Source organism: Nothobranchius furzeri, chromosome 5 (assembly GCF_043380555.1).
Source record: "Nothobranchius furzeri strain GRZ-AD chromosome 5, NfurGRZ-RIMD1, whole genome shotgun sequence".
Classification (NCBI taxonomy): domain Eukaryota; kingdom Metazoa; phylum Chordata; class Actinopteri; order Cyprinodontiformes; family Nothobranchiidae; genus Nothobranchius; species Nothobranchius furzeri.
This window is the reverse complement of record NC_091745.1, coordinates 4968826-4992542: the sequence shown is the minus strand read 5'-3', so window position 1 is coordinate 4992542 and position 23717 is coordinate 4968826. Positions and strand designations below refer to the sequence as shown.

The 23717-nt window shown below is 41.4% G+C and overlaps 1 protein-coding gene across 6 annotated transcripts in view; it reads right to left on the bottom strand.

Moving 5' to 3' along the window:
* Positions 1-7136: 7136 nt before the first annotated feature.
* Positions 7137-23717, bottom strand: part of axin1 (axin 1) — a 44019-nt gene continuing 27438 nt past the window's right edge. For all 6 annotated transcript variants that reach the window (XM_054740147.2, XM_054740145.2, XM_054740146.2 and 3 more), the window contains 9 exons: positions 21864-22004; positions 21312-21408; positions 18043-18180; positions 13908-14398; positions 13659-13820; positions 13336-13584; positions 13066-13173; positions 8772-8921; positions 7137-8622 (listed from right to left, as the gene is read on the bottom strand). In XM_054740147.2, the coding sequence (XP_054596122.2) occupies positions 8496-8622; positions 8772-8921; positions 13066-13173; positions 13336-13584; positions 13659-13820; positions 13908-14398; positions 18043-18180; positions 21312-21408; positions 21864-22004 (1663 nt within the window). In that variant the 3' untranslated portion in view covers positions 7137-8495. The remainder of the gene's footprint in view (positions 8623-8771; positions 8922-13065; positions 13174-13335; positions 13585-13658; positions 13821-13907; positions 14399-18042; positions 18181-21311; positions 21409-21863; positions 22005-23717) is intronic.

Here is a 23717-nt window from a genome sequence, read left to right as displayed (position 1 = left end):
CTTGCAAAGGCTTACGTCTCGGCCTGGCCGCTCCGGTCATCACAGGATCGTCAGCTAGCAGTGCCTACACCACGCTCAGGACAATCCAGACTCTTCTCATGCATCGTTCCACAAATGTGGAATGACCTTCCAAGCACTACCAGAACAGGGGGCTTCCTTTTCAATTTTCAAGAAACTCCTGAAGACCCTGCTCTTCAGAGAGCATCTTCTAAACTAGCACCCTCCCTGCACCCGTCCCCCCTCTCTACTGTCCACTCCTTGTCCTTCTTCTCCATGATTGATGTAAAGTTGTTGTTATTGTTGTTGTTAGCCTCAAGGGCAACATGCCGATTATCACTTGTAAGTCACTTTGGACAAAAGCATCTGCTAAATACATAAACATAAATATAAACAAAGTACACGGGAGTAACTTCGGCTCCCTATAACCTTGTTATGTTTTGACTTCATGTCCTACACTGACGTGGACCCTTCCACAATTAGAAAATGGCTAAAGTAATTTTAAAATGGTCAGTTTCAAGTCATTCCAGTGGCCGCTGGAGGTTGTTCTTTCTTTGACAGAGAGGTAACAACAATTTAATCCAAATCTGCATAAAACCAGTCATCTTAAAGTAATAACAGATTGTTTTTAAACATTAAGATAGAGCTTTAACATTGATCTCAGTAATTGTTGGGTTAGAAACTTGACTAGTTTGACATTAAACACCCCTCTGCAGCCCTCTGCTGACCAAAAATGGTGCTAGATTTTTTGTGGAGGAGGACATTGTTCTGGGGCGTTCTTTACCTGCTTTACGGATTTTAGCTGTAATGCTAGTGGTTAGCCTTTTCAGTTTGACAATCATCAATAAAAAGCACAAGAGGAGACATGATTCGTGTGGTGAACATAGTGCGAGAAGAAATTGTAGCTATTGGGCTTATAAGAGTCTATGTGTGAAAACGAAGCAGTACAAGTGATAATGCTGCTGGATTTCATAACTTTATCCTTCTCAGCAGCAGCACTGCAGCTGCTCTCCATGTCCAAAATGTGCGTAAGCCAGGTCCTTAGTCAACTTAAAGTTGTGCACATTTTTCCGCTAAGTTTTCTTTCATAAATCCCAAAGTTTGCATGGATAGTTGCTTACGCAGTTTTCTGACCCTGTTTTGTGCGTAAGCAAGCTTGATAAATGAGGCCCCAGGTCACTGCAGTCTGAGCATAGAAAGTGTTTCTAGGATCTAAAGCTTGTTGGCAGCAGCTCACCTGTTCCACTGACAGGAGAAATGCTCTCATACGCAGCAGGTGGTGATCTGCAGTGTGTCATGGCTGAACACTGGCCCAGAAAAAAACAAAAAGACAACTAAAATCACTGACCACAGACCGGCCCACCAGAAATTTCCCCAGTTGGGTTCTGGTTCTGCCCGCCATCTCCATTAGACAGGAGCTGCGTTAACTCTCATTGTGACTCCAGAGCCTGGCTCCACTGGCGCTCATTAGTGCAACCAGATTCTACAACGTTTTCATAAATAAACACACAACTGAAGCCTGATTTATACTTCTCCATCTGCATTAGTGCAAGTCAGTGCAAGGGCTCTCCAACGGGCTTACAGAGGGTGATGGAGACATGCCCAACATTTTAAACATCTGTCGAAAGTGACACAGACTGCAAGCTTGAGATTGGTCAGGACGCTGCTTCTTGTAAATTCGTCACCAGCACCGCCATTGCCCCGTTAAAAAGCAAAATGATTTTTTGCGGCAAGTCCTGCAGAGACTGAAGAACGCATCGTGGAAAAAGTCCAAAAATATGAACAGTTATTCACCCGTGAGTGAAGGAGTACAAAATGCGGAGCAAACATGGATTGAAGCACAGGAAGCATGGGTTTAGAGGTGGTGACCACATGAAAAAGTGGAGAAGAATGAAGGAACAATGTGTCTATGTTAAAAATCTCTGAAATACGTAAACACATTAGTAAATATACTATCAGGGACCAGATGCGAGAGTGTTATGGTGGATATCTCAGAAAAATGCTACGCCCTCTGTTGTCTTGGCAGGGAATTGCTTTACAGCACTCCGCTGCCTGAACAGAAGTTCCAATGTGAAAACCAGCTGCCATGCCAGAGGTCCAGCCAGGAGATAATGATGGAAAGCCCCCAGACTCACCAGCAGCTGCCCACTCAAGGGCAGACCAAGCTTGGATCTCAGCGTATACGTTTCACTATACATGTTTAACAAGCCTTTTACTTTTTTAATTGTGTATTTATTGCTTAAATTAAAAATGTAAGCGAGTTAGTACCTGCTAGCCACCAAAGCTGCAACTACTAAGAAACTAACCAACCATAGGTAACTGCTTTGGATTTTAAAAACATTATAAGCCCTGTAGCTACAACTTGTTGACTTACATTTAAACTGGAAATTTGCCCTCAAAGTAGCTGCTGGCTCCTGATCCGTCATCCTTTTGAAAATACAGTGCTGTATTCTGGGAAATCTTTGACCAAAAGAAGACATCAAGGCACCTCTAATGTATCCTTATAGCTAAACGGCAGACAAACAGAAGATACACGCCTCCGTAGCACATGCAGGTCTAACAACTCTCTCTTATTGAGTGTGGACACACGCATTTGACCCTCTATACACATGCTCTCACGCCACACCTCCAATATATCATACTGATTAATCAACCCCCCCATGTGGTCAGTGAACAGGCTGAAACGGTCTGCGGTCACACTCTCACATATTCAAATGTTCAAAAGTTGCCAGCCCTGCACATTACAATTGGAAGATGCCATAGCAGTTCCTGGTGAAGTATCTCATCAGATACTATTATTAGTACCGGGGTGGGACCAAGGCATCAAGGCAAGTTTCCTTGATATTGTGAAACACCCTAATGTCTTTGGAGCCGAAGCAAAAAGCTAAAACCAGAGTGGACATCGGCACTGCCTACACTAGTCTGAAGGAGCTAAAAGATGCTACAAAATCACGGACTGATGGTGACCTGGCTTTGTTGCTACTGGACTTGTAACAATTATTTATTTCCAACAGTGCGGATCTTTTTACTTTGTGGTTTATTTTAGCAATAGTTGGCTCTTGTTGGTGTTAGCTCGTCAGTAAGGGTTGTTTACACGACAGCTGTTATTCCACTTTCAGCCAGTAGTGCGGAGGAGCAAGAAACTACTCACTGTTGTAAACAGATGTAACTGCAGGCACTTGTGGGCATTTCTCATCTTAAAAACATTCCACTACAGCTCAGAGGGAGAAGTGAGCGAGATGAAGTGGCCCTCAAGTGGTCATCGATCTCACATCCGAAACGAGCCTGTAGGTTGAGAATTCCCCTCGTTCGCTGATGGAAGGCAGCACCTGGGTGTAGCCGTTTCCTTCTAACATTGTGATAATTTCTGATTACATGAACCATCATTCAAGGTAAAAGCATAACAATATATTATTTATATTAATAAATATTATATTTATTCATATGACTTCAAATGTTTGTGTAAAACAGCCAGAAATGAGCAGTAAATGTACTTTTTAATTATTCAGCATGATTTCACAGTGCAAACCTGCATGCTTCCAAAGAACAACAAAAGAAAAAAACAAACTACTGAGTTTTATTAACATTCAGTTCCAATGTTGACCAGATGTGCAGACGGTGTGAGATGCAAAAACACTGCATCAGAGGTACAAGAAGAGCACCATCTACAGGTAGTATCTCAACACTACCCATGTGCTCATTCTGCAGCGCTGTCCTGCAAACGGGCTGGATATTCCCTGAGAAGCACAATTAAAACTGCTCCATTCTTCCAAATGTCACAGTATTTAGTTTGATAATATTTTATAAACTTTAATACTTTCTTCAATTTCATATTACATATGTATATACAAGAACTTATTCCTTTAGTTACACGCAGAAATATCATTGGGGCACTTGTTTATGCATGGAGGGCACCTATAGCTGCTGTTTTTATTTTATTTTAGTGAATTTGTGAGCTCCACCGCCATGTTTCTCTGTTTTTCTTCTTCTTCTGCATGCATCAATTTAAATGGAACTCAGTGGGGTAGCCAATCAGATTTCAAGGTGGCATGTGCTACTCCAGACCACTCCTTTGATTAGCAGAATTTAATGAGGCACTTCCTGGATTTCTAGAAAAATGAGAAGGGAGGCAGTTATGGTGCTAAATATCCTCGTCTGTCTTGGCTGTCCTCAGACTAGCCGTTAGCTCATCAGTCCTGTAGTGCTGTAAACTATATTGTTCTGAACCAATAGTATTAAAAAATACTGGACATGGGAACATAATGCAGTGGAAGCCACAGAACGCTCAAGTGCAAGATTATAATTTTGAACAGAAACATACATGTGCAAAAAGCCACTTGAGCTCTTTGTTTACAAAGCATCAGGTTCTAAAAATCCATTTCACTTAAATCAATGAAATGCTCCGACTCCAACAAAAACCCCAACTTCGATCAAATTCACTTTCTGCTACTTTTACCTGAAATCCTTTTTTGACACGTTTCTCAAATATGCTAAATGTTGGAAGTGTCTTCCAGTGTTGTGACTTCTTAAGTCATTTGTCATCCTGAAACGTCTCTGATCTCCAGCGTTTCACTACAGCTCACACATCACTGGTTAGTTTCACCACTACGTGGTTATTTATGAGTAAATCCCACCAGCAGCAGCACAATGTTGTGCTTAGTGATTGCAAAAAGGTTTACGAAATGATGTCTGAATGAAATGTTGGAAATTGAAGCTATTTACTGATGTGTTTTCCACTTAGTTGCTGTCAGACTTATTATTTACATCCTTTAGAAAGATAACGACTTACCTCCTGAGAGCTGTCATGTGTACAGAGGCTGTATGGGCAATTATTTTATTCTGTTTGTTGGGGACCTGTTATTTGTGCCTGCCATCAAATGCAATTACTTATGCTGGCATTTACCGTCAGCAGAAGCTAATTAAAGTCTGAGATTTCCATAAAAGGATTCCATCCATCCATGTTTTTACACCTGTATGAGGTTTGGTCCAGGATAGCCTGGCCAGCCAGCCCCGTGCTTCCTTATGGGAAGCACTGGTCTAGGAGGGAAGCCCAAACCTTTTTCTGAGAGCTTATGTGTTGTTTTGAATCACAAATGTACAGAATAAAAGCTTGTTAGCAAGAAATAAACAGAAAATGTCACTTTGAACTGAAGCATTTTTCAAAATCTTCATCTCACTGAAACTGTGTGAAGAAACCTGGAACATTTTTATCATTTCTGTTGCACACCTGTACATTCAGACAAATGGTGACTGATTAGACGACTCAAATGCTGGTTTACTGCATTCATCGTTCAGGTACCTTTGTAACGTTGTAGAACAGAAACTGGTCCAGGAAGGGAGATGGCCGAGCTGCTGGTTTGTGACAATTTAAGCTCTGCATATTTACATAAATAAGACCAAACAGGAAATAGTAACAAGAGACAACATTGCAAAAAATAAAATAATAATAATAACTCTCAACATAAATATAAAGCAAATCCCTGGTTTTATGTGCCCTTATTTATCTGCAAGTGGTGCTGAAGACATCATTAGCATAGTAATCAAGGCACTCTCTTGTTCTTTGTACATGTCATTGATTTTAAACAGGAGAAGTTCACTTAAGGGTATTTTCACAGTAGGAAACAAAACAGAGTCAATCTCAGGAGTTAACAATTAAAACAACATACCCTAATAACGGAATAAATCTGTATAATTTAACAGCAAATTCATCAGTGGAGCTCAATGAGCTATAAATACATACAACTGATTTACCTTGTCTATAAACACAGCAGCTTGTAAAACAAACTAACTAACTAACAAAGAGAGTTTCTATGCAACAACACATAGCAACCTGTCTCCCAAGGTCCACTGGTGTTGTGGTCTGTTCCAACAGGCCACAGATCCATAATAATGACAATCGGCATCAAGAGGAGGACATAATACAAATAGGCAAAGCGGCCTTGAATCCCCATTTCTCCTCACAGCTGCCTCTGTACCGTTTGTTTCGGTGCGGGTTCCATTTTCTGTGCAAAAGTGTCAACATATAGAGAAATAATAATGTAATAATAACTGTGTGAAACTCAACTTCCAGTCAGTCAGAGAGAATCATTCTGTTAGTTCAGGCGAGTGTTCCTTCAAAACGTTGCTGATATTTACGTAAATAAAAACATGCATTCGTTCTAAAAGGGCTTCAGTGTTTATATATGAATAAATTCAGCTGAGAGCATCAGGGGCTGCTGTTCAGAAAGAAAAACAAGTATTAATGTAAAAGGTATCATTTAAGAGCATCTTTTCCTCTTTGGTGTGAACTGATCTACCACATATTGATGCTGATATTCTTCCAGGCACAAGCTGTAGATGTGATGAGATGGAAAAGGCTTCAGATCAGAAATCAACAAAAATAATAATTATATTCCCTGCAACAGAATCTTTTAGTTTTTGTTCCGTTCTGATGTGTGGCTTCAATAATCCAGTAAATAAAATCTGAAGAAAACAACGCTGCCAACAGGCTGTGATGTGATTTCTAACGAAAACGTTCAAGGGGTTTTCTGCAACAGCTGCAGCTTGATGGTCAGCTTCAGCCTCTAATGGGCCATTCCCATCTGTACCGGGTCGGCCCGGGCCGGGTAGCGTAGGTTGTTTACATATCTGGGTTGCCTGGTATTTTTCCGGGCCAACCAAGGCTCACTCTCAGCCCTCTTCTCGAGGGGGTCTGCTTCAGGCCGACCAGGGCCAACACACCCACTGCTGACAGCAAATTCACACCTTCCATTAGAGCAAGCCTCTGATTGGTGGGTAGAATCAGCCCACATGGGCTTAAGACAAGGATGTGTGGAATCAACCGGGCCAACTGGGGCTACCCGGCCCGGGCCGACCCGGTACAGATGGGAATGGCCCATATGGCTACTTAAGGAAGTCCAAAAGTTAGCATTTGATCTAAAGCAAATCGGAGGAAAGCTGGCTCCAAAAGGATATAGCCACTTTCCAAAACACAAATTTGCTTCCAAAAATTAATTTTTCACAATTATAATCAGACATCTAAATAAAACTTGCTTTATCTCAGCAATGATGCAAAATACTCATCCAGTTAAATGCAAAGTCCTTCTTCTTAACATTCTACATGCCAAATAGTATCAGTTACCATTTAGCATGGGCTCACGTTGTCATTTCAAATGCAGCTAGTGTCTGCTGAGGCAGTTTACCTTAATGGCATCTTCATTAAAAACGTGTGTTGTTGGTAAACGACTAAAAACAGCTGTCAGCAATGCTGCTTTAGTGAAGCAGAAACCAGAATAACCAGAAACCTCTGACAGTAGTACTACCCAACAAGCTTCCTTGCATGCTTGATTTGTAAAAGGAAATTGTATCTAGCCATATAATTGTGTAGCGTAGGAAGCTGCGCCAGAATCTAGCTGTTGGGGAAAATCTAAATTATGATTATTTAACATTTAGAGATCACACTTTAAAGAGACTGCAGACGCCAATTTACACCAGCAGGTGTCAGCGTTGCACACATCCGTGGTGATGAAAATTACTTTTACAACACTAGAATAAATATAATTATAATAAAACGTTTAGGCATATTTAGGATGACACACATGTCAGATAAGTCGTTTGTAACATTTAGACTCCGTTTAATTTGAACTTAACTTTCAACTCAGAAAACATAATTTGCTGCGAGTGTGGTTGAAAATTAACGGAAGTGCATCTTTCAATGTAGGCATCATTTGAAAGGCCTTTCAAATTAAAAGCATGCTTGCAAATCAGGATGTGTCAAATGATGTCAACAATGATCTTTTTTGCTCTAATTACATTGATGTTGTGATTGTTTGGCGCTGAAAACAAAATGCAAACTTGATTAACTGCACAGACGGAGTGTTTCCTTTGTTTGGAGCTTAGCTTTCCTCGTACACCAAAAGCTTCCAACTGAAACGAAAAACACTTCATATCAGTCTTTAAAAAGGCGGGGCTGTTCTAAATGACAACTGCCTCACACTTTAGTCTTGCTGATTATTTGTGGCTCCGTCCTTTAAAAAGCCTTCGCTGAAACATGGTTTGTAGCGGAATAAACAAGCAGCTTGACTAAATAAACAAACAAAAGCACTTCGATGAGCACAAACATATCCAGCTATGAATTACCAATCAGCTCTTTAAAAGGAGTCTCTTCATCTTCAACAAGAGAAATGTTTTATAAACATGACATTTTGCATTTTAAATAGATGAATAGAATAAAAAATTGTTTTTCTTTAACACAAACTGTACATATCAGAACCTACAAAAAGTACAAGTGCTGCTACTTTAGAGAGGAAATCCTCTGATACATCTTTATCAAAAATATGCAGCTTTAGAAGCACTTTTGTTCTTCATCTGTCTAAAAAGCTTTACAGAGCTACATTACACTCAGCAAAAACCACATACATAAACCACGACAGGGCAGCGCTTCCCCTTCCTCCAGCCCAGAACCGATCTCCGTTTCTTCATCTTAAATCATTTCCTCTTCACCTCCACTCGTTCCGACTTCAATCGACTTTTTCTACTTTCCCGATGATCTTTTCCTCAAAGATCGGCAAGACAGCGTCATCCTCGCGTACCTCTTCAAACACCACCCCGCAGTCAAACTCATCGCTGACCTTCTTGAAATAATACCTGAGAAGATAAACCATAAAAATCTACTTGTTAAAGCAGTTTCCTAAAAGCTAAATGTGAGGATGTTAATATGAATAAAAATCCTTTTAGTCTCAAACTAAACTCTACGTCTAAAAGGACTGAAACTCATGGAGCAGCATTAATCCCACCTGTAGTTTCCTTTCTTTGTGAGCAGTTCTTTAAACTGTCCCAGCGTGACCGCCCTCCCTCTGACTGAGGTCCTGTAAGGTATCAGCTCCTCACAGAAGTAATACGCCACCGTGATGTTCTCACAAGGCTGCTTCTTAGTGGCTTTATGTCTGTCAGCGGGAAACATAACAGCAACTTAGAAATTGCCTTTTGTTTCAGCATTTAATAGTTAGAAGAGTTACTGCTTTAACCTAAAGAAAAAAGCTGTAGAACAAGTGTAAACAAGCCGAAAGAAGAAGAAGAAAATATCATTTCTATAGCGCCTCTCAAGATAAAAATCACGAGGCGCTTCACAAAAACAAAAATTGTAAAAATATAAATAAGCATTTAGAAAATGCTTAAAAATATATTAAAATGAGCAAAAATGGGCAATTGGGATTAAAAAAAATGTTAAGAGAGAGAGTGAACAGGAAAGAGGGAAATCAGTGGATCCTGAGGAAGGTGGAATAGGTGGGGAGAGCAGAATAAAGAGAGCGTGAAGGTCATACAAAAGCCAGCTTGAACAATTGACCAACAAAACTTTAAAAAAGTCTACATGAGAGCTTCAAACCAAAACCTCATAAATATAGTAAATTATAAAAATCTGAATGTGAGAATAACTGAGGGAAGTTCAATTCAGTTCAATTCAAGTTTATTTATAGAGCGCCAAATCACGACAAGAGTCGTCTCAAGGCACTTCACACAATAAACATTCCAATTCACAGTTCATTAAGCCAATCAGAAATAATGTTTCCTATATAAGGAACCCAGCAAATTGCATCAAGTCACTGACTAGTGTCAGTGACTATACAGCAATCCTCATACTAAGCAGGCATGCAGCGACAGTGGAGAGGAAAACTCCCTTTTAACAGGAAGAAACCTCCAGAGAATCCTGGCTCAGTATAAGCAGCCATCCTCCATGACTCACTGGGGATGGAGAAGACGGAGCAGACACACACACACACACACACACACACACACACACACACACACACACACACACACACACACACACACACACACACACACACACACACACACACACACAAGTAATGTGTTTATACTTATATTGTGATGTCTTAGTAAATATTGTATTTGGTGAAAGATAAACTTTATTGTATTTATCCTCGTGGATAATTAAACGGATAAACTAGCATTAGCACATCAAAAGTCAATGAAAACAAAAAGTTATCAGGAGAGAGAGAAAGTGAAAATGATTCTTGAAGAAATTGTGATAATTATCAGTAAAGATGTTTGTGATCATTCAGATCAGTTACTAAAGTGGTCATAAATACATTATTCCATTCCAGTATCCATTTAAACCTTTTAAACCTTTGTCATGTATTCTAAGGTAGGGTTTGATGATATGTTTGTGGAGCATTTTTGCTATTTTGCTTAAAATGCTCTTCACATTCTGACAGCTACCAACAAATTAGATATTTTGTCAAAAATGAGTCATTTTAATGGCGTCTGAAATGTAAAATCCTGGAAAAAGCTCATCTAAGCATTGCGCACGTCCCATTGTTAATAATCCAATCATAAACTGCCCATCTGCAGACACACTTCTGTGCACCAAATGAGCATTCTAGGATTGTAGCAGCTGAATAGGAAGCAAAGCCAGACCTAGTGTCATAGACTGATTGCCCCATTTTGTTTGTGTTTACAAATCTTGTTTGAGGAGTTTTTTTTAATGTTTTGTTTAAAATCTGGTTCTGTTTTAGTTGGGAAATATTTTGGTGACGGACCTGTTGACTGTGAACGCAGCTGTCCTCTGTCAGCTGGCAGAGTGATGCATGCCCGTGTGAGTGGCTGGAATGGGGTGGGGGTGTGGACGAGTGAGGGCTGAGCGAGTCTGAGAAGGTTCAGGGCGGGTTCTGACAGTTTGACCAGTTATTAGTGGAGTTTCCAAATATTGTTTTTGGCACTAAGCTGCTGATTTTCAAGTTAAGGAAAAAACAAGAAAGCTATCAACTTGCTTTATTTTTCACCGAAAACATTTACACTATATTGGCTACCTTACTAAATTATTACAAAGTAACATAGGCGCATTGTATTAGGAGTTGTGACAAGCAAAAGTGCAGACAACGATAGAAAAAAGTTAAATAACTATGTTATTATGTATGCTTGACAGTAAGTAAGTAAGTAAGTAAAAGTTTATTTATATAGCGCCTTTCACAGATATAAATCACAAAGCGCTGTACAACATGATAAAGATCAGGGCAAATACCTCTAACCAATAAAACATCCAAAAAACAATAGCAGTGATAAAGTAGAAAATAAAATCATGAGTATAAACAAAGTGAAGGTATGAACCCAAACAAAGCCATCGTTCTGAAACATTTAGGGAGGGAACGCCTGGATGAAAAGGTGAGTTTTTAGATGATTTTTAAAGACCTGTACAGTGTTAGAGAGACGGAGATTTGAAGGTAGACTGTTCCAAAGTCTGGGTGCAATAGTCTGAAAGGCCCTGTCCCCTTTGGTTTTCAGTCTGGTTCGAGGAACAGCCAGGAGGTTTTCAGATGTGGATCTAAGGTTCCGAGAGGTGGTGTGTGGGGATAAAAGCTCAGATAGGTAGCTTGGAGCCTGGTTGTTAAGAGCTCTATAGGTCAGGACTAAAACTTTAAACTGAATTCTATATTCTTTACAGTAACCATTGTGCTACCATTTTCTGCCACCAGCAGATCCTGTGAGTGTAGGGAGGAGCCTTAAGAAAAACGTCAGACCTTGCAATAGTTTTGTTGTTGTGTTTTTTCCCAGTGTGTAGCTTAAAGAGCAAGTCACCCCTACCAGAGTATTAGTCTGCTCCCACTTCCTGTTTGAAAAATGCAACAAATGCTGTTGCCTAGCAGACCGAGAGGGCGGAGCCGCTAACAAATACACACACACAGGCTCACAACAACATTGTGACATCATATGGTACCAGCTAACATTCTAGAGTACCTCTTAGCCAATAGCGATGGCAGATTTATATTCAACAGCAGTGCAGGGTTTTTACCTGACAACGGCACAACACTGACAGTTTTAGGCAGAAAGTTTAAATTTTAACTAAAATGCAGTAAAGTGCAAAACTATTGACTACACGTGTCTGCAGCACGATTAGACGCACATTTATGTAGTTTATCAGAAAAAAAAGTTGATTTGGGGGTGACTTGCTCTTTAAATAGCTTTTTACAAGAACATCATTAAAATAGAAAAAGCAACAAGCTACTTTTAAAAATAAAATGCGGCTTGTGGGTTGATAAAATGTTATATATTCAGCTGCATGATGTCACCTGTCAAAATGTTGGCATGGGAGTATATCACACAACATTGCACCCATCTGGTCATCCACAGATGGTGACACTCATGTGACATGATGAATCCTCCCCCGAGTCAGAGCTCATCAGGCTGACCTCAGGCTGGGGCATTTTACACTCAAATCTGTTCTTATATAAGGGCAGCAAACAGCCTCAAAACTACCGCATTGGTGAAGTGCCAAGTAAGAATCTATCTGCTGTTATTGACAATTTGATCAAACGTAGAAAATGTTTGTGTTGAAAAAGATCATTGAGATTTAAAAGCCCGAGGAGCAGAGCTGTTTTAGTCCTTCCTTAGAAAACGTTACTCAGTGCAGTAAAAACATTCATCTCGCGGATTTCTCTCCTAAACTCTCATTTCCTCATCAAGGGACCTGCGGTTCTATGAGGTTCGACCTGCTGCAGCGAGCCCTCATCTCTGATGGGAGGACTGAAAAAACGAGTCAGCCGCACGAGTTTGCCTTTCATCTTTCCTTTACACTCGTCTCTCCTCCAACCACACATCAAACCTACACCTTACTCACAAAACATCAAAAACTGACCCGCTCTGTAATTCTCCAGCTACTTCGTCTGTGATGGAACACAGAAAACACACTTTTACTTCCTCTGCACGGCTTCTTCTTTGTGGAAAATAAAGTAAAAAGCTCTCGCGCTTTCGACCTTGAAGTCTGATCTGGTTTTTACGGTCGGGTGGGGAAACTTATTTTTTACCATGATGACTGAAACATCCTTTTCTTCAAAATCAATAAGATAAATAATTCAGGCTGCACGTTGTCATGGTAACGCTGAAGCATAAGGCCATAGGATATGAGTGATAACGCCCTTCTGTGCATCTCTAGCGATGAACAATGCAGAAGGACACCGGTTCACTGATACTTGAACATCTATTATTATTCATTAAAGTTTCCTGACACAAAATAAACAGCACAAGGTGAATAGAAACCCTTGTTTTGATGATAAAGGAGGATTTCTGACATACTCGGGTTCAGAAAGCTCGCAGTCTGAAACAGCAGGCACCACGTTGAGTGGAGGGGCAGGTGCAGGTCGGACGGCCGTGCGACCCCTCTGAATCACCTCCATCACATACCTGAGGGACAAAAGAACCCTAATTTAGACCAGAAGAAGCCCAGAGTTGACAGAACAAAAACCGTAGCGGCGTAGAGGAGCCCATCAGAGCAGAGCCTGCTGAAAGATTGCACGGATTGATTACCCAGATAAAAGTAGGGATAAGACATGTTTTTCTTGTTACCTCTGCTTGGGCTGTAAAGGTCCAGACTTTATCTTTTCCTCCTCAAGCCGCCGACAAACCTCCTCCAGCTGGATTAAGGGGCTGGGAGCTGGGTTGGGGGGCATGGTGGGGTCCTGGATGAAGGGGTGAAACGGCTGTACGTTGTTGCGCTGCTGACCGCTGGATCCTGGGTGTGAAGGAGCTGGCCGGTCTGCAGAGCTGAGGTGAGATCCTTCATAGCTCTGGTTCCTCTTGGAGCCGTTGACACTCCTAAGGAAATCATAGAGAGACGTGATGCAGCAAGGGAACGAAAAAAAGCAATGAACAGAACGGTGATCACTGACCCGAATGGACTTCTCTTGTGCTGGACCATTTCTTTTTGCCCTTCCTTTAGCCACAGGAGGATCTTCTGATTTTTCTCCATTTCCTCTGCAGGTCCGGGACCATCGTAAGGTCGAACTTCGTCACCTTTCTTGACTGCTCTCTTACACTGAGAGCCACTTTTGCTGTTGCAAAACAAAACAAAAGACCGGTGAGCATAAAACCAAGAAGAACAATGTTTGCTTGAATGACGGGAAGTGTTTGATCCACACCTATACCCCGTGTGCTCTGGAGGGTTGGATCCAATACCATCTCCATAGTTACGGGACTTTGAGCCATAATAACTAGTCTCCACACTCCAGGGAAAGCCACTGCGTGAGGCCATCTCAGCCTCCATCTGCTCCCTGGACTTTCCCCCACCTGTCTGATGCGTGTGATGGACGTATTTATGGTGATGCATATGGATGGACTGCCTGGTTGCATGTCTACCCTGGCCTGGTTGTCCCGTCCCTTTGACTCCTGGTAAGCAGTCTGGGGAGCGGTCAGTCCCTGGAGACTCGCAGCCGGGTGTCTTCATGACCCGCTGGACGTGGTCATCCAAGATGCTCTCGGGGTTCTCCTCATGAGCGTCTCTAACAAACGGCCCGCTGTAGGTGGTGTCAGCGTAACGGGGGTTGTAATTCAGTGAGTAAGCACCAGGGGGGAACCTGTGACTGGGTAACGATGAAGCTGAGGACATTGTGACTTCATCACCTTCCTCCTCCTTAAATATACACAAAAAAAACACAACAGAGAAATAGAAAACATAAACACGTTGTATCAATTAACCAGCCATTTTCAACAAACCTTTTCTTTTTTTAATATTACATAAACCATGCTTCTTCACACCTAAAAATGACACATTTGCTAGTTTTTTACTATTTAAATTAACTGCAGAAGGCTGTGAACGAGCCCTCAGTGTGCAGACAGCACATTTCTGCCACCTCATGTCACGAGCAGCTTCAGCTCCGACCGACGAAACAGTGCTGTGACAGAACTGCTTCGGGGGGATTTACCAGGTGAGGTGCTGCTAGCATTTATATTAGGTTTGAACAAGAAGGCACAAATAGAGCAGGAGAAGGATGTGCAAGGATGGAAAGAATACCCACTATTGTTGCAAAAGGTAATATGAGCCCAAAAATCAGTTGGTGGTCCGAATCAACCAACTGGATGATTTATTTTTCAGACCCCTTAAGCCCTAGGCCTATTTTGAAGCCTGGTCCTCGAAAAATGGTAAATGCTCGTCTCTCTCTCTCTCTCTCTCTCTCTCTCTCTCTCTCTCTCTCTCTCTCTCTCTCTCTCTCTCTCTCTCTCTCTCTCTCTCTCTCTCTCTCTCTCTCTCTCTCTCTCTCTCTCTCTCTCTCTCTCTCTCTCTCTCTCTCTCTCTCTCTCTCTCTCTCTCTCTCTCTCTCTCTCTCTCTCTCTCTCTCTCTCTCTCTCTCTCTCTCTCTCTCAGCAAATCCTTCATTTTAATGTTCATTTTACAGATGAGGCCAGGGTTATAGCAAAGATTGGTCTCCATGTTAAAATTTAGTTTCCAAGAACTTAGATGTTTTCTCTTGGCAAGTCAGTTTGAACCGTTATCATCTTTAGTCCTATATGGGATTACAACAACCTAAACAGTAATATGTCTATCTGATTTAGAACTAGGGCTGCTCGATATTAGGAAAACCTGCGATATGCGATAACAGTGATTAATATTGCGATGACGATATTACTTGCGATAAATAAAAACTTAACTCAGCAACAAAAACGATCATATACAAAGAAATAAAAAATGACCAAAAATATCATTAAAATGAGAACAGCAAAAGATGTGAGGGGGGGGGGGGGGGGGGGGGGGGGGGAGAAAAGGCAATCAGTGTATCCTGGGGAAAAGCAGAATCAGCAGAAAGAGCAGAACAAAGCTAACTCAAGCGTTTGCAACAATCACAATTAAGTGCCGTCCACCTCGGGGGCGGGCATCTAACCTATGAGAACCCACCCGATTGGCCAAATGGGAGAAGAGCTTTATTTGATTTGTTAAAAAAAACATAATGCTTCAGTTTGATTGACAGAATGCATTATGTGTAGCAAACATTTGAGCTGACCACTCATTGCGATATTTATCTGTTCTTTGCAATATGCATATTGCGCATGCTGATATCGCGATAACGATATATTTACGATACATTGTGCAGCTCTATTTAGAACCAATCTGTAACTTCATTTGTTGTAGACAAGTGTTTAGCATCAAAGCACTCCTGGCCTTAAAGTGTCCAGAAGGAACATCAGGATTAGTACTTTCAACACAGTCCTGCCATATCTAGTCCTGCACATGTCTACTGACCCCTAGTGGACGATCCACGGGTGGCAACGGCCCGTTATTTGTTTATTAGCATTATGTTTAGAGCAGTGACGTGTGGTCAGAGGAGGCAGAGGAGGCCCTTCCCGTTTCAGTGAGTGTGTGCGGCGCTGCACTGTGAGAATAGAGGCAGCTCTCATCTCTGCCTCCAGAGGGCGCACCGCTGCACACACCTGATTCAGAGAGATGACACATGCGCTCTGCCTTAATCAGTTGGTGTGTGCAGGGCGGGTCTGTGAGAGCAGAGTCAGGCTCGTCACTGACTCTCCTCTCGCTTCTGCATGCATATTTGATCAGGAAACAGGTAGATCCATAAACGTGATGATATCTTACAGAAACCTAATGTGTAGCAGTCACTGGATACACTGACTTTATCTTAAATCAATATTAGAAATGTACTTGTTACAATGGCAAGGGAGGCATGCCTCCTTCTGACTGCACGCCACTGGTCTATTGCTGATACAGGTGCCGATATGTAGGAGACACGGTCAGCCGATAGTCCATATGTACTGCCGATTTTTATGGGCCGATCTCCAGATTTTTTTCCATCTTATTTTCGTGCTAAAATGTCAACAATAACATCGTTTGATACACAAAATATCTGGAGCTGGATAAGTTTTTGAACTCCGAATTCAACTAACTGTTAAAACTTAAATTTATGCACTGCTCAGTGTTAAAGTCAGACACCTAAATAAAGTAAATTTAGAGTTTTCAGATGATATTAGTAAAAGTAAAAATACATTTAAATGAAATTCTGCAACAGCACCAGGCTGCCCGAGGACGCGCCTGACTTTAAACAGAACAGACGTTGGCCTGTTACACTGGCTGACCAATGTATCGTCTACCCCTAGTTATATTGTTAAATAATGACATAATACATTTAATCTGAATATTATGTGATTTTTTTTAAATTTATATTAGACAATAAATAATTCAGTTAAAAAATTAGCTGCAGTCAATGTAATACATTTGACCATTTAAGTTAAGCATAAACAAGTGATTTTGGCTCCTTCTTTCAGATGAAGTTACCTTCTTAAATCACTTCATCTGGGTGTATTTGTATGTAACAGGCATTATTACTGTTGAGAGTGAAAGGTCTTCCTTCCACTCTAAAACAGCTCATCTCTCAGTTAAACCCTTCAGACCTTACTGCTGTTTAAAAAGCTGAAACCAAAGCTCACATGTCCTCCTCCTGACGCCTGGAGAACTGCTCGCTGAAAGCAGTCGTTGCATCTTTGCCTCCAAGTTTTCATGAAGCAAACCTAAAGCTCTGTGATGGCTGCTTCCTTCCTTTCAGCCGCTGCCACATAAACTGTCCACCTAGAGACTCGATACTTGGCACCGAGTACTGAGGGGGATTTTGTTTGTGGTGACAGCAAGCTTTTCATCAGCGTTCAAGTGGCATCAAACAGGCAGCTCACTCTTCCAGGCCTACGAGTGTCCGAACATGCAGGTGCTCCATCTGATTCATCCACAAAGCCAGATTGCTGACAGGCCAAGGCCAGAACTCTCCAAGCGATTCATCGCGGATATTTCACTGCCCTCTCAAACGGCTGGCCTCATTCGTTTCATTAAGGACCGACAGATTTAAGGTTCCTTTGTTTCTGAAAACGATAAACCTTATGGCCAGGCGCGCACCTCCAACTGTCAGGCTCACAAACCGAGTCTGTTGGCCTCCACTGATACTTCACCTACAGTCAGCTTACTAAATCAGTCTTTTATTTAAGGCAATTAAAATTAATAAAGTGGAAAAGGTATTCTTTGATGTTGCCTTATGGTAGCTTAAAATCTAACTTTTTAGGGTTAGATTATTTTGCTAGGCCGCTCCCATCAGCACACATGACTTTAATAGTTCCTTATCACACAGCTGTGTCCATGTGCTGCCCGTGTTGTACTACATTAACTGCAATTGAGCTGGAAGACAATGCTCTTCAGTGTGAAACAATCACTCCCTCAGACACGCTAAAGGGAATCACACTGAATCCGCTTGTTCTTCCAGAAACGATAAAAAAAAGTGATCCTACCAATCGGACTCTCTTCAGTCGCTCCTCCAGCTTCTCCCGAGCCTCCCTCTCCCTCAGGACGCCCTCCAGCCGCCGGATCAGCTCCGTGGCGAACCTTTCTGGCTCCACGTGAATATCCTTAGGAATCCGGTTGGTGCGCTGCAGGAGGAAATGTCCAACTGTAAGCAGCGGTCAGGAAAATCTGGATCTTTTTAACACTGCATCACACCCAGAAATCAATGAGCTAGGCATTCTTTCACTGCAGAGGGAACAGTTTCTGTTTTCACGTTTGTGCTAATGGTCCGAAACCTCCAAAGCATCCCCTCGTAACTCTCGCCAAGTATGACTTGAACCTTGAGCTGCGAGCAGCTTTAGCGCATTTCCGTGCACATTTTTGCAAAAAGTTCCAACAGGAGAAAGACAATAAAAATAAAATGAGGTTGCCTCCATCTTTTCAGTGCCAGAATTAACAAGAATATAATATGTGCTGATCTGTTGCCTCCGATCAGCCCATTAGAGGATCTCATCGGTGTGTTGACATCACCCAGGTCGGTGTTAATGGCGAAGGCCATTCAGAATCAGCTGATGAACATGAAGGAATGGCAGGTTAAAAAGGTTAAAGAGCACCTTAATAAAATTATAATCAACCATCTATGTTCTTGTGTTTTTTTTTTCTTTTTAAGAAAGGAGTATTTGTCATTTATCTCTAATTCCCAATTTACATGACGTGTGAGCGCAGTGTGTTACGGCAGCGGCGTGGCTTGGGAGCACTTTAATCCCCCCAGAAGCGTTTCAGCCGCGGGGCAGCTGTCCCATGGTGCGTGTTGGTCTCACAAGATCACAAATTCACAGGAGAAATGACGTTATAACCTTAAAAATAGCTTTTTAATATAAATTTGCTAAACTCACCATCCATTCCGTATAATTTTGTCCATACTTTCTCCTTTTTGGTGATGTCATAGGTCATAAATAGTGTTGCGATTCTCCACTGCCAGGATAATAGTCTCATGGTTCATGCTACACACACCGATGCTCCCTACAATAGATGTAGAAGCAATGGCAGGGTTTCCCTTACAAAGATGTAGCCGTGGCAGCCTGCCACGGCTGAAATCCCACCGCCACGCCTACAAGATCCCAAGTTTTTATTTTTTTGTTTTGGCGCTGTTTCCCAAAGAAGCAGCGGGAACTACTATGTTGTCACTTGTGATCACAGCGGGCAGCAAGGAGGAGAAGGCAGGGCGAGGTGAAGTTACAGCATAAGTTACTGAGTTTAAAATTAGAAAGGTAGCAGTGGATATAATGCTTTTTGGTTTACATGTTTCAATAGCGTTAAGATAAACGAGTGTTGACGATCTTGACAGGGTTTCCTCCCCCCGCCAGGCTAAGCATCACTTATTCATGTAAAATGTATTTATTTTTTCATGTCTGACTTTAACCACATCTAATACTGTATTACGGCGTGAGCGCAACAGCGACAACTTAAGATCGATGTGTGAGCAGCCTGAGAGGTCGGGTGTTTTCATCGGAACCCTTAAAACCTCCAGCAGGCTACGCTGCACTATTGACGTGTTAGCGCGCGGCGCTAACAACTTAGCGACGTGACATGTCTCGGAGAAAGCGTAAAAACACGTTGGACGCTTCTTCTGAAGCGGGAAAATAACACCGCTTCTTAAGCAGAGCACGACGTCGCCTCGGCTCGTTCACGGCCGAGCCGGTACCGGACTGGGCTCGATAACATTGACCCAGCACAGCCACTGGGTCGTTGGAGCTGCCCCGTGACTGCCTGATGGAAAACCAACGGGTTTCATCAGACTCGTAAAGTTTCTTGTTTTTGCTGGGGACCCCCTGTATTTTACCGCTCCCTCCTGCAGTCTTCCCCTATTAAAATTTAAAATGATTCTGTAAACTCCGTGTATCAATAGAAAAAATCTCTGCCTCTGCCAGCTGCAGTAAATGTAGTCTCCAAATAATAAATAAGAGGTGCATTCATCTGTGTATCTCCTTTGATCCGCATGAGTGATATTTTCAGCACCAGAACAGTGAAGCAAAGAAAGATTCCTGAGTTTGTTAGTAATTGTATTTATTAGGTGCATCTGACCTGTTCTATTTTTCTCTGAAATGAGATCAAATCAGTGCTTCTATGGGTTGTCTCCAATCTGCACTAGAAATTTTTACTTTGTTTAGAGACGTGTCATAATCTCCCCCCCCCCCCCAAATGTAAAAATTCCTAGGGGAAACACTGAATGGAGCCCTTTGGTCACCGATAAAGACATGAAGTTTCCATAGACTCGCAGATCTGAATTTGTCTTTTATTTTGAAACATACCAAATGCCTTACACTGATACTGTGTGTGAAGTGCTGTTTAACCCTATGGTAAAGGTGGCACCTGACATGATCTGGATGCGTGTTACATCAAAAATAAAACCCAACCCTATCTTTAGCGCACCAACACACTAAGGGGTCACACCTGAAACGTGCCGCGTTTAACCAAAAACTTCATAATGAAGCATGAACTGGTAAATAAAGCCTATTTTATGGCTTCGTACAAATGAAATGTATTATAAGAGATAGTAAAATGTGTTAAGCTAACCCAATGCTAGAAGGGGACGGTTCAGCGGAGGTATGGTTTAGTGCACATGAACTCATTTGATGGTACAATTCTTCATTTTACACTTCAAACATTAGCCTAACAAGGTGATGAAAACAAAGATTTTACGCAGCCTGCATGTATAATCTTCTTAATAAAGACTCAAGCGTTGCGCCTTACCTCCTCTAAGTGCTGCAGTCATGTTTATTCAAAGCGGTTCACACCTGATCAGGAACCAGTTTTAAGAAACCTCCAAGCTCATTCATTATTCTTCCAGCTAACAAAGCCAGAATTTATTTGTGCAAAAAATGTGAGTTACCGTTTTGGGACTGACACATTACTTTATAGTATACTCACACACTGCAACAGGATTTTAATTCGACTTTACTCGCAGGCCTAATTAGGGCCGAGGTTCTCCTACGACGGGAGCTGCAGAGGGAGGCACGAGGCTGTCACGGAGCAGGAATCATGTCTGCTAGGCTTCAGCGAGCTTAGGCAGGCATCAAGCTGCATTTAGACAACCTTCTCTTTCACCATCAGCTATTCTTATACTCCATCACAGGCGGCACGACACAGCAGAGCTTAAATATGCACATCTCCAATGGTGAAGCAGAGAAATTTAGGCAGAGACAGACAGTTACAAAGAGAGAGGTGTAGAGGAGGAAAGTGAGAGGGAAGGGGAAATAAACCGTGAATAACTCACTGGAAAATGAGGTAGTGGCACTCGCCCATTTGCTTTGGCACTTTCGTGCATCTCTCGGCGATGCTGTTTGCGGTATCGGTAGGGTGGAACTCCATCTCTGGAATTAAGAACAAAGGCATTTTCATAAAACATCCTCATGAATAAACAACAGAGGCAGCTTTGAAGATGAAAGTTTCTCACAGCATTTTAGCCTGAAAGAAACACCTAAAACAACTTTTGTTATCCAGCGCAGCGGCACGGGTCCGGCGTCCCTGCTGCACCACAAGTGGTTAATCCGATCACTGCTACATGATTTTACCTGCATGACGGTATAACTCCATAAAGGTCATACTGGTTTTTACTCTCTCTCTTGTGCTGGGAGCTCAGGATCAAGCCTTTTAGCTTCAAACACAATTTTGTGCAAATCTGGAAGAGTTTGGATAAAAGCCTTGCTGCTCCTTAAACAGTTGGAAAACAATAGTGTGTGTGTGTGTGTGTGTGTGTGTGTGTGTGTGTGTGTGTGTGTGTGTGTGTGTGTGTGTGTGTGTGTGTGTGTGTGTGTGTGTTACGTACACACTGCTGTCAGTGAGAGACTGTGTGTCTGCGTCACTGGACACGCTCTGCTGCTCACTATCGTTGGCGCTGGTGGCTGGAGCCAGAACATGGCCGGTGTTGACATAATATGGGTTGATGGGCTCGCAGCATGGTGCATGCCTGGAAAAAACAATGAAAATTAGTAAAAGAAATATTATTATTATTAGCTCCTGTGTACCTAGAAATGACTACTTGAATTAGAGTTTCATCATTTTAGGATTGTTTTTGTGATCTTTACCATAAAAACCGCAAAATAAACAAAACAAGTTCAGACAGATTCAATAAAGCTAATTTTTTAAGCACACTTCGAACCAACAAATTGAAAATATATCATTTGTAGCGATGTTATCCAATATCCGATCATCAGGCAACCATTATTATCTGCTGATAATAGCATTAAAATGTAATATCAGAACCTAACAGTTTGAACTCTTTTAATGACACAACCTTCACATAAGTCAAAATAGGACAGATCCGAGACATAGATGTGAGAATTTTTGTTTGTTTGGCACAACTGGCTGACTTAAATTGAAGTAACTGCCATATTTCTGCACTGATGATGTTTCAACATGAAGCATGAATCATAAGACGGATGTGATGTTAGTTACTTAAAATTGAGTTTGTCTTCTTTCTTTTTTTTTGTCAGAGGAGGACCCCACATATCTTTACTATATTTTTAGTAAGAGGAATAGTCCCTTGAGATTGATCATCTTGTTTTCAATAAAGCATTCAAATTAAATTAAAATATAAATTGGTATTGGTTTCCATTGGCATTAGAAATTAAGAATTATCTATCTATCTATATATATATATATATATATATATATATATATATATATATATATATATATATGGTACTACAATATGCTTCTATTGCACCTCTAATTCAGTGATCTTAATTTAAGACTCTGACAGGAAAGGTGGCATGCAGTAAAGGCTTTTAATGTCAGAAATATCTTTGGTAATGTTTGCCTGTATTGATATGCTAATATACCACATGTTAATTATGTGTAAAAGTAAGCAGAGAAACTCATCACCAATATAACAGAGGAACAAGCTTCACAAAGCATGTACAGAAAGTTGAGGAGACTTTATTCGACACCATTCAGTCATTAACGTGGCTCAACAGACCTCTAAAAGAGCCTGTACACATGAATTATTGATGTTATGCATCGTTATCTTTTATTCAAATTGGAATTCCCTGAAGCATTTAACCCAAACCGCCTCCCTGCTCATAATGCAGAAGCAGTATGAGCTCAAATAAAACCTTTGTGACCAGCTGAAGGTGGAAAGGGCAGTACATAGTTAATATGGTGATTTTATTTCTGTGCATTATAAAAAAAAGGCTAAAAAAAATAAGTTTTTTTTTTTCACTTTGTAAATCTGATAAACCCAAAGATCTGGGAATAATAACTGTTTCCAATATATGAGTTCTGGAAAGGGGGATGGTGATAGGGAAAATACAATGGCTCAGTTCTTTCAGCCATTGTGCCTCCACACAAAACCGTCCCTTTCACGACTTTGCTAAGACATCACTATATCCCAAATGTATTGGCAGCGATGTGCACCAAAAGACGTCTACGGACCAGTCGTTTAAGCCATTCAGGGGCCCAGCAGAGCAGCTGCATGACATAGAGCTGGACGATATAAAAAAAAAAAGCTTATTGATAAAAATAATCATATTGATCAATATCAATAATTATTGAAAACTTATAAAAGAAAATGTAGAAAATATGTAAATGTGCCCTGGCCATTTTATGTCATTACTTGATGATAGAACGATTTGGTTGGTTGGCTACCAGACTTTATTCTGTGCAAATTTTGCAAACCACT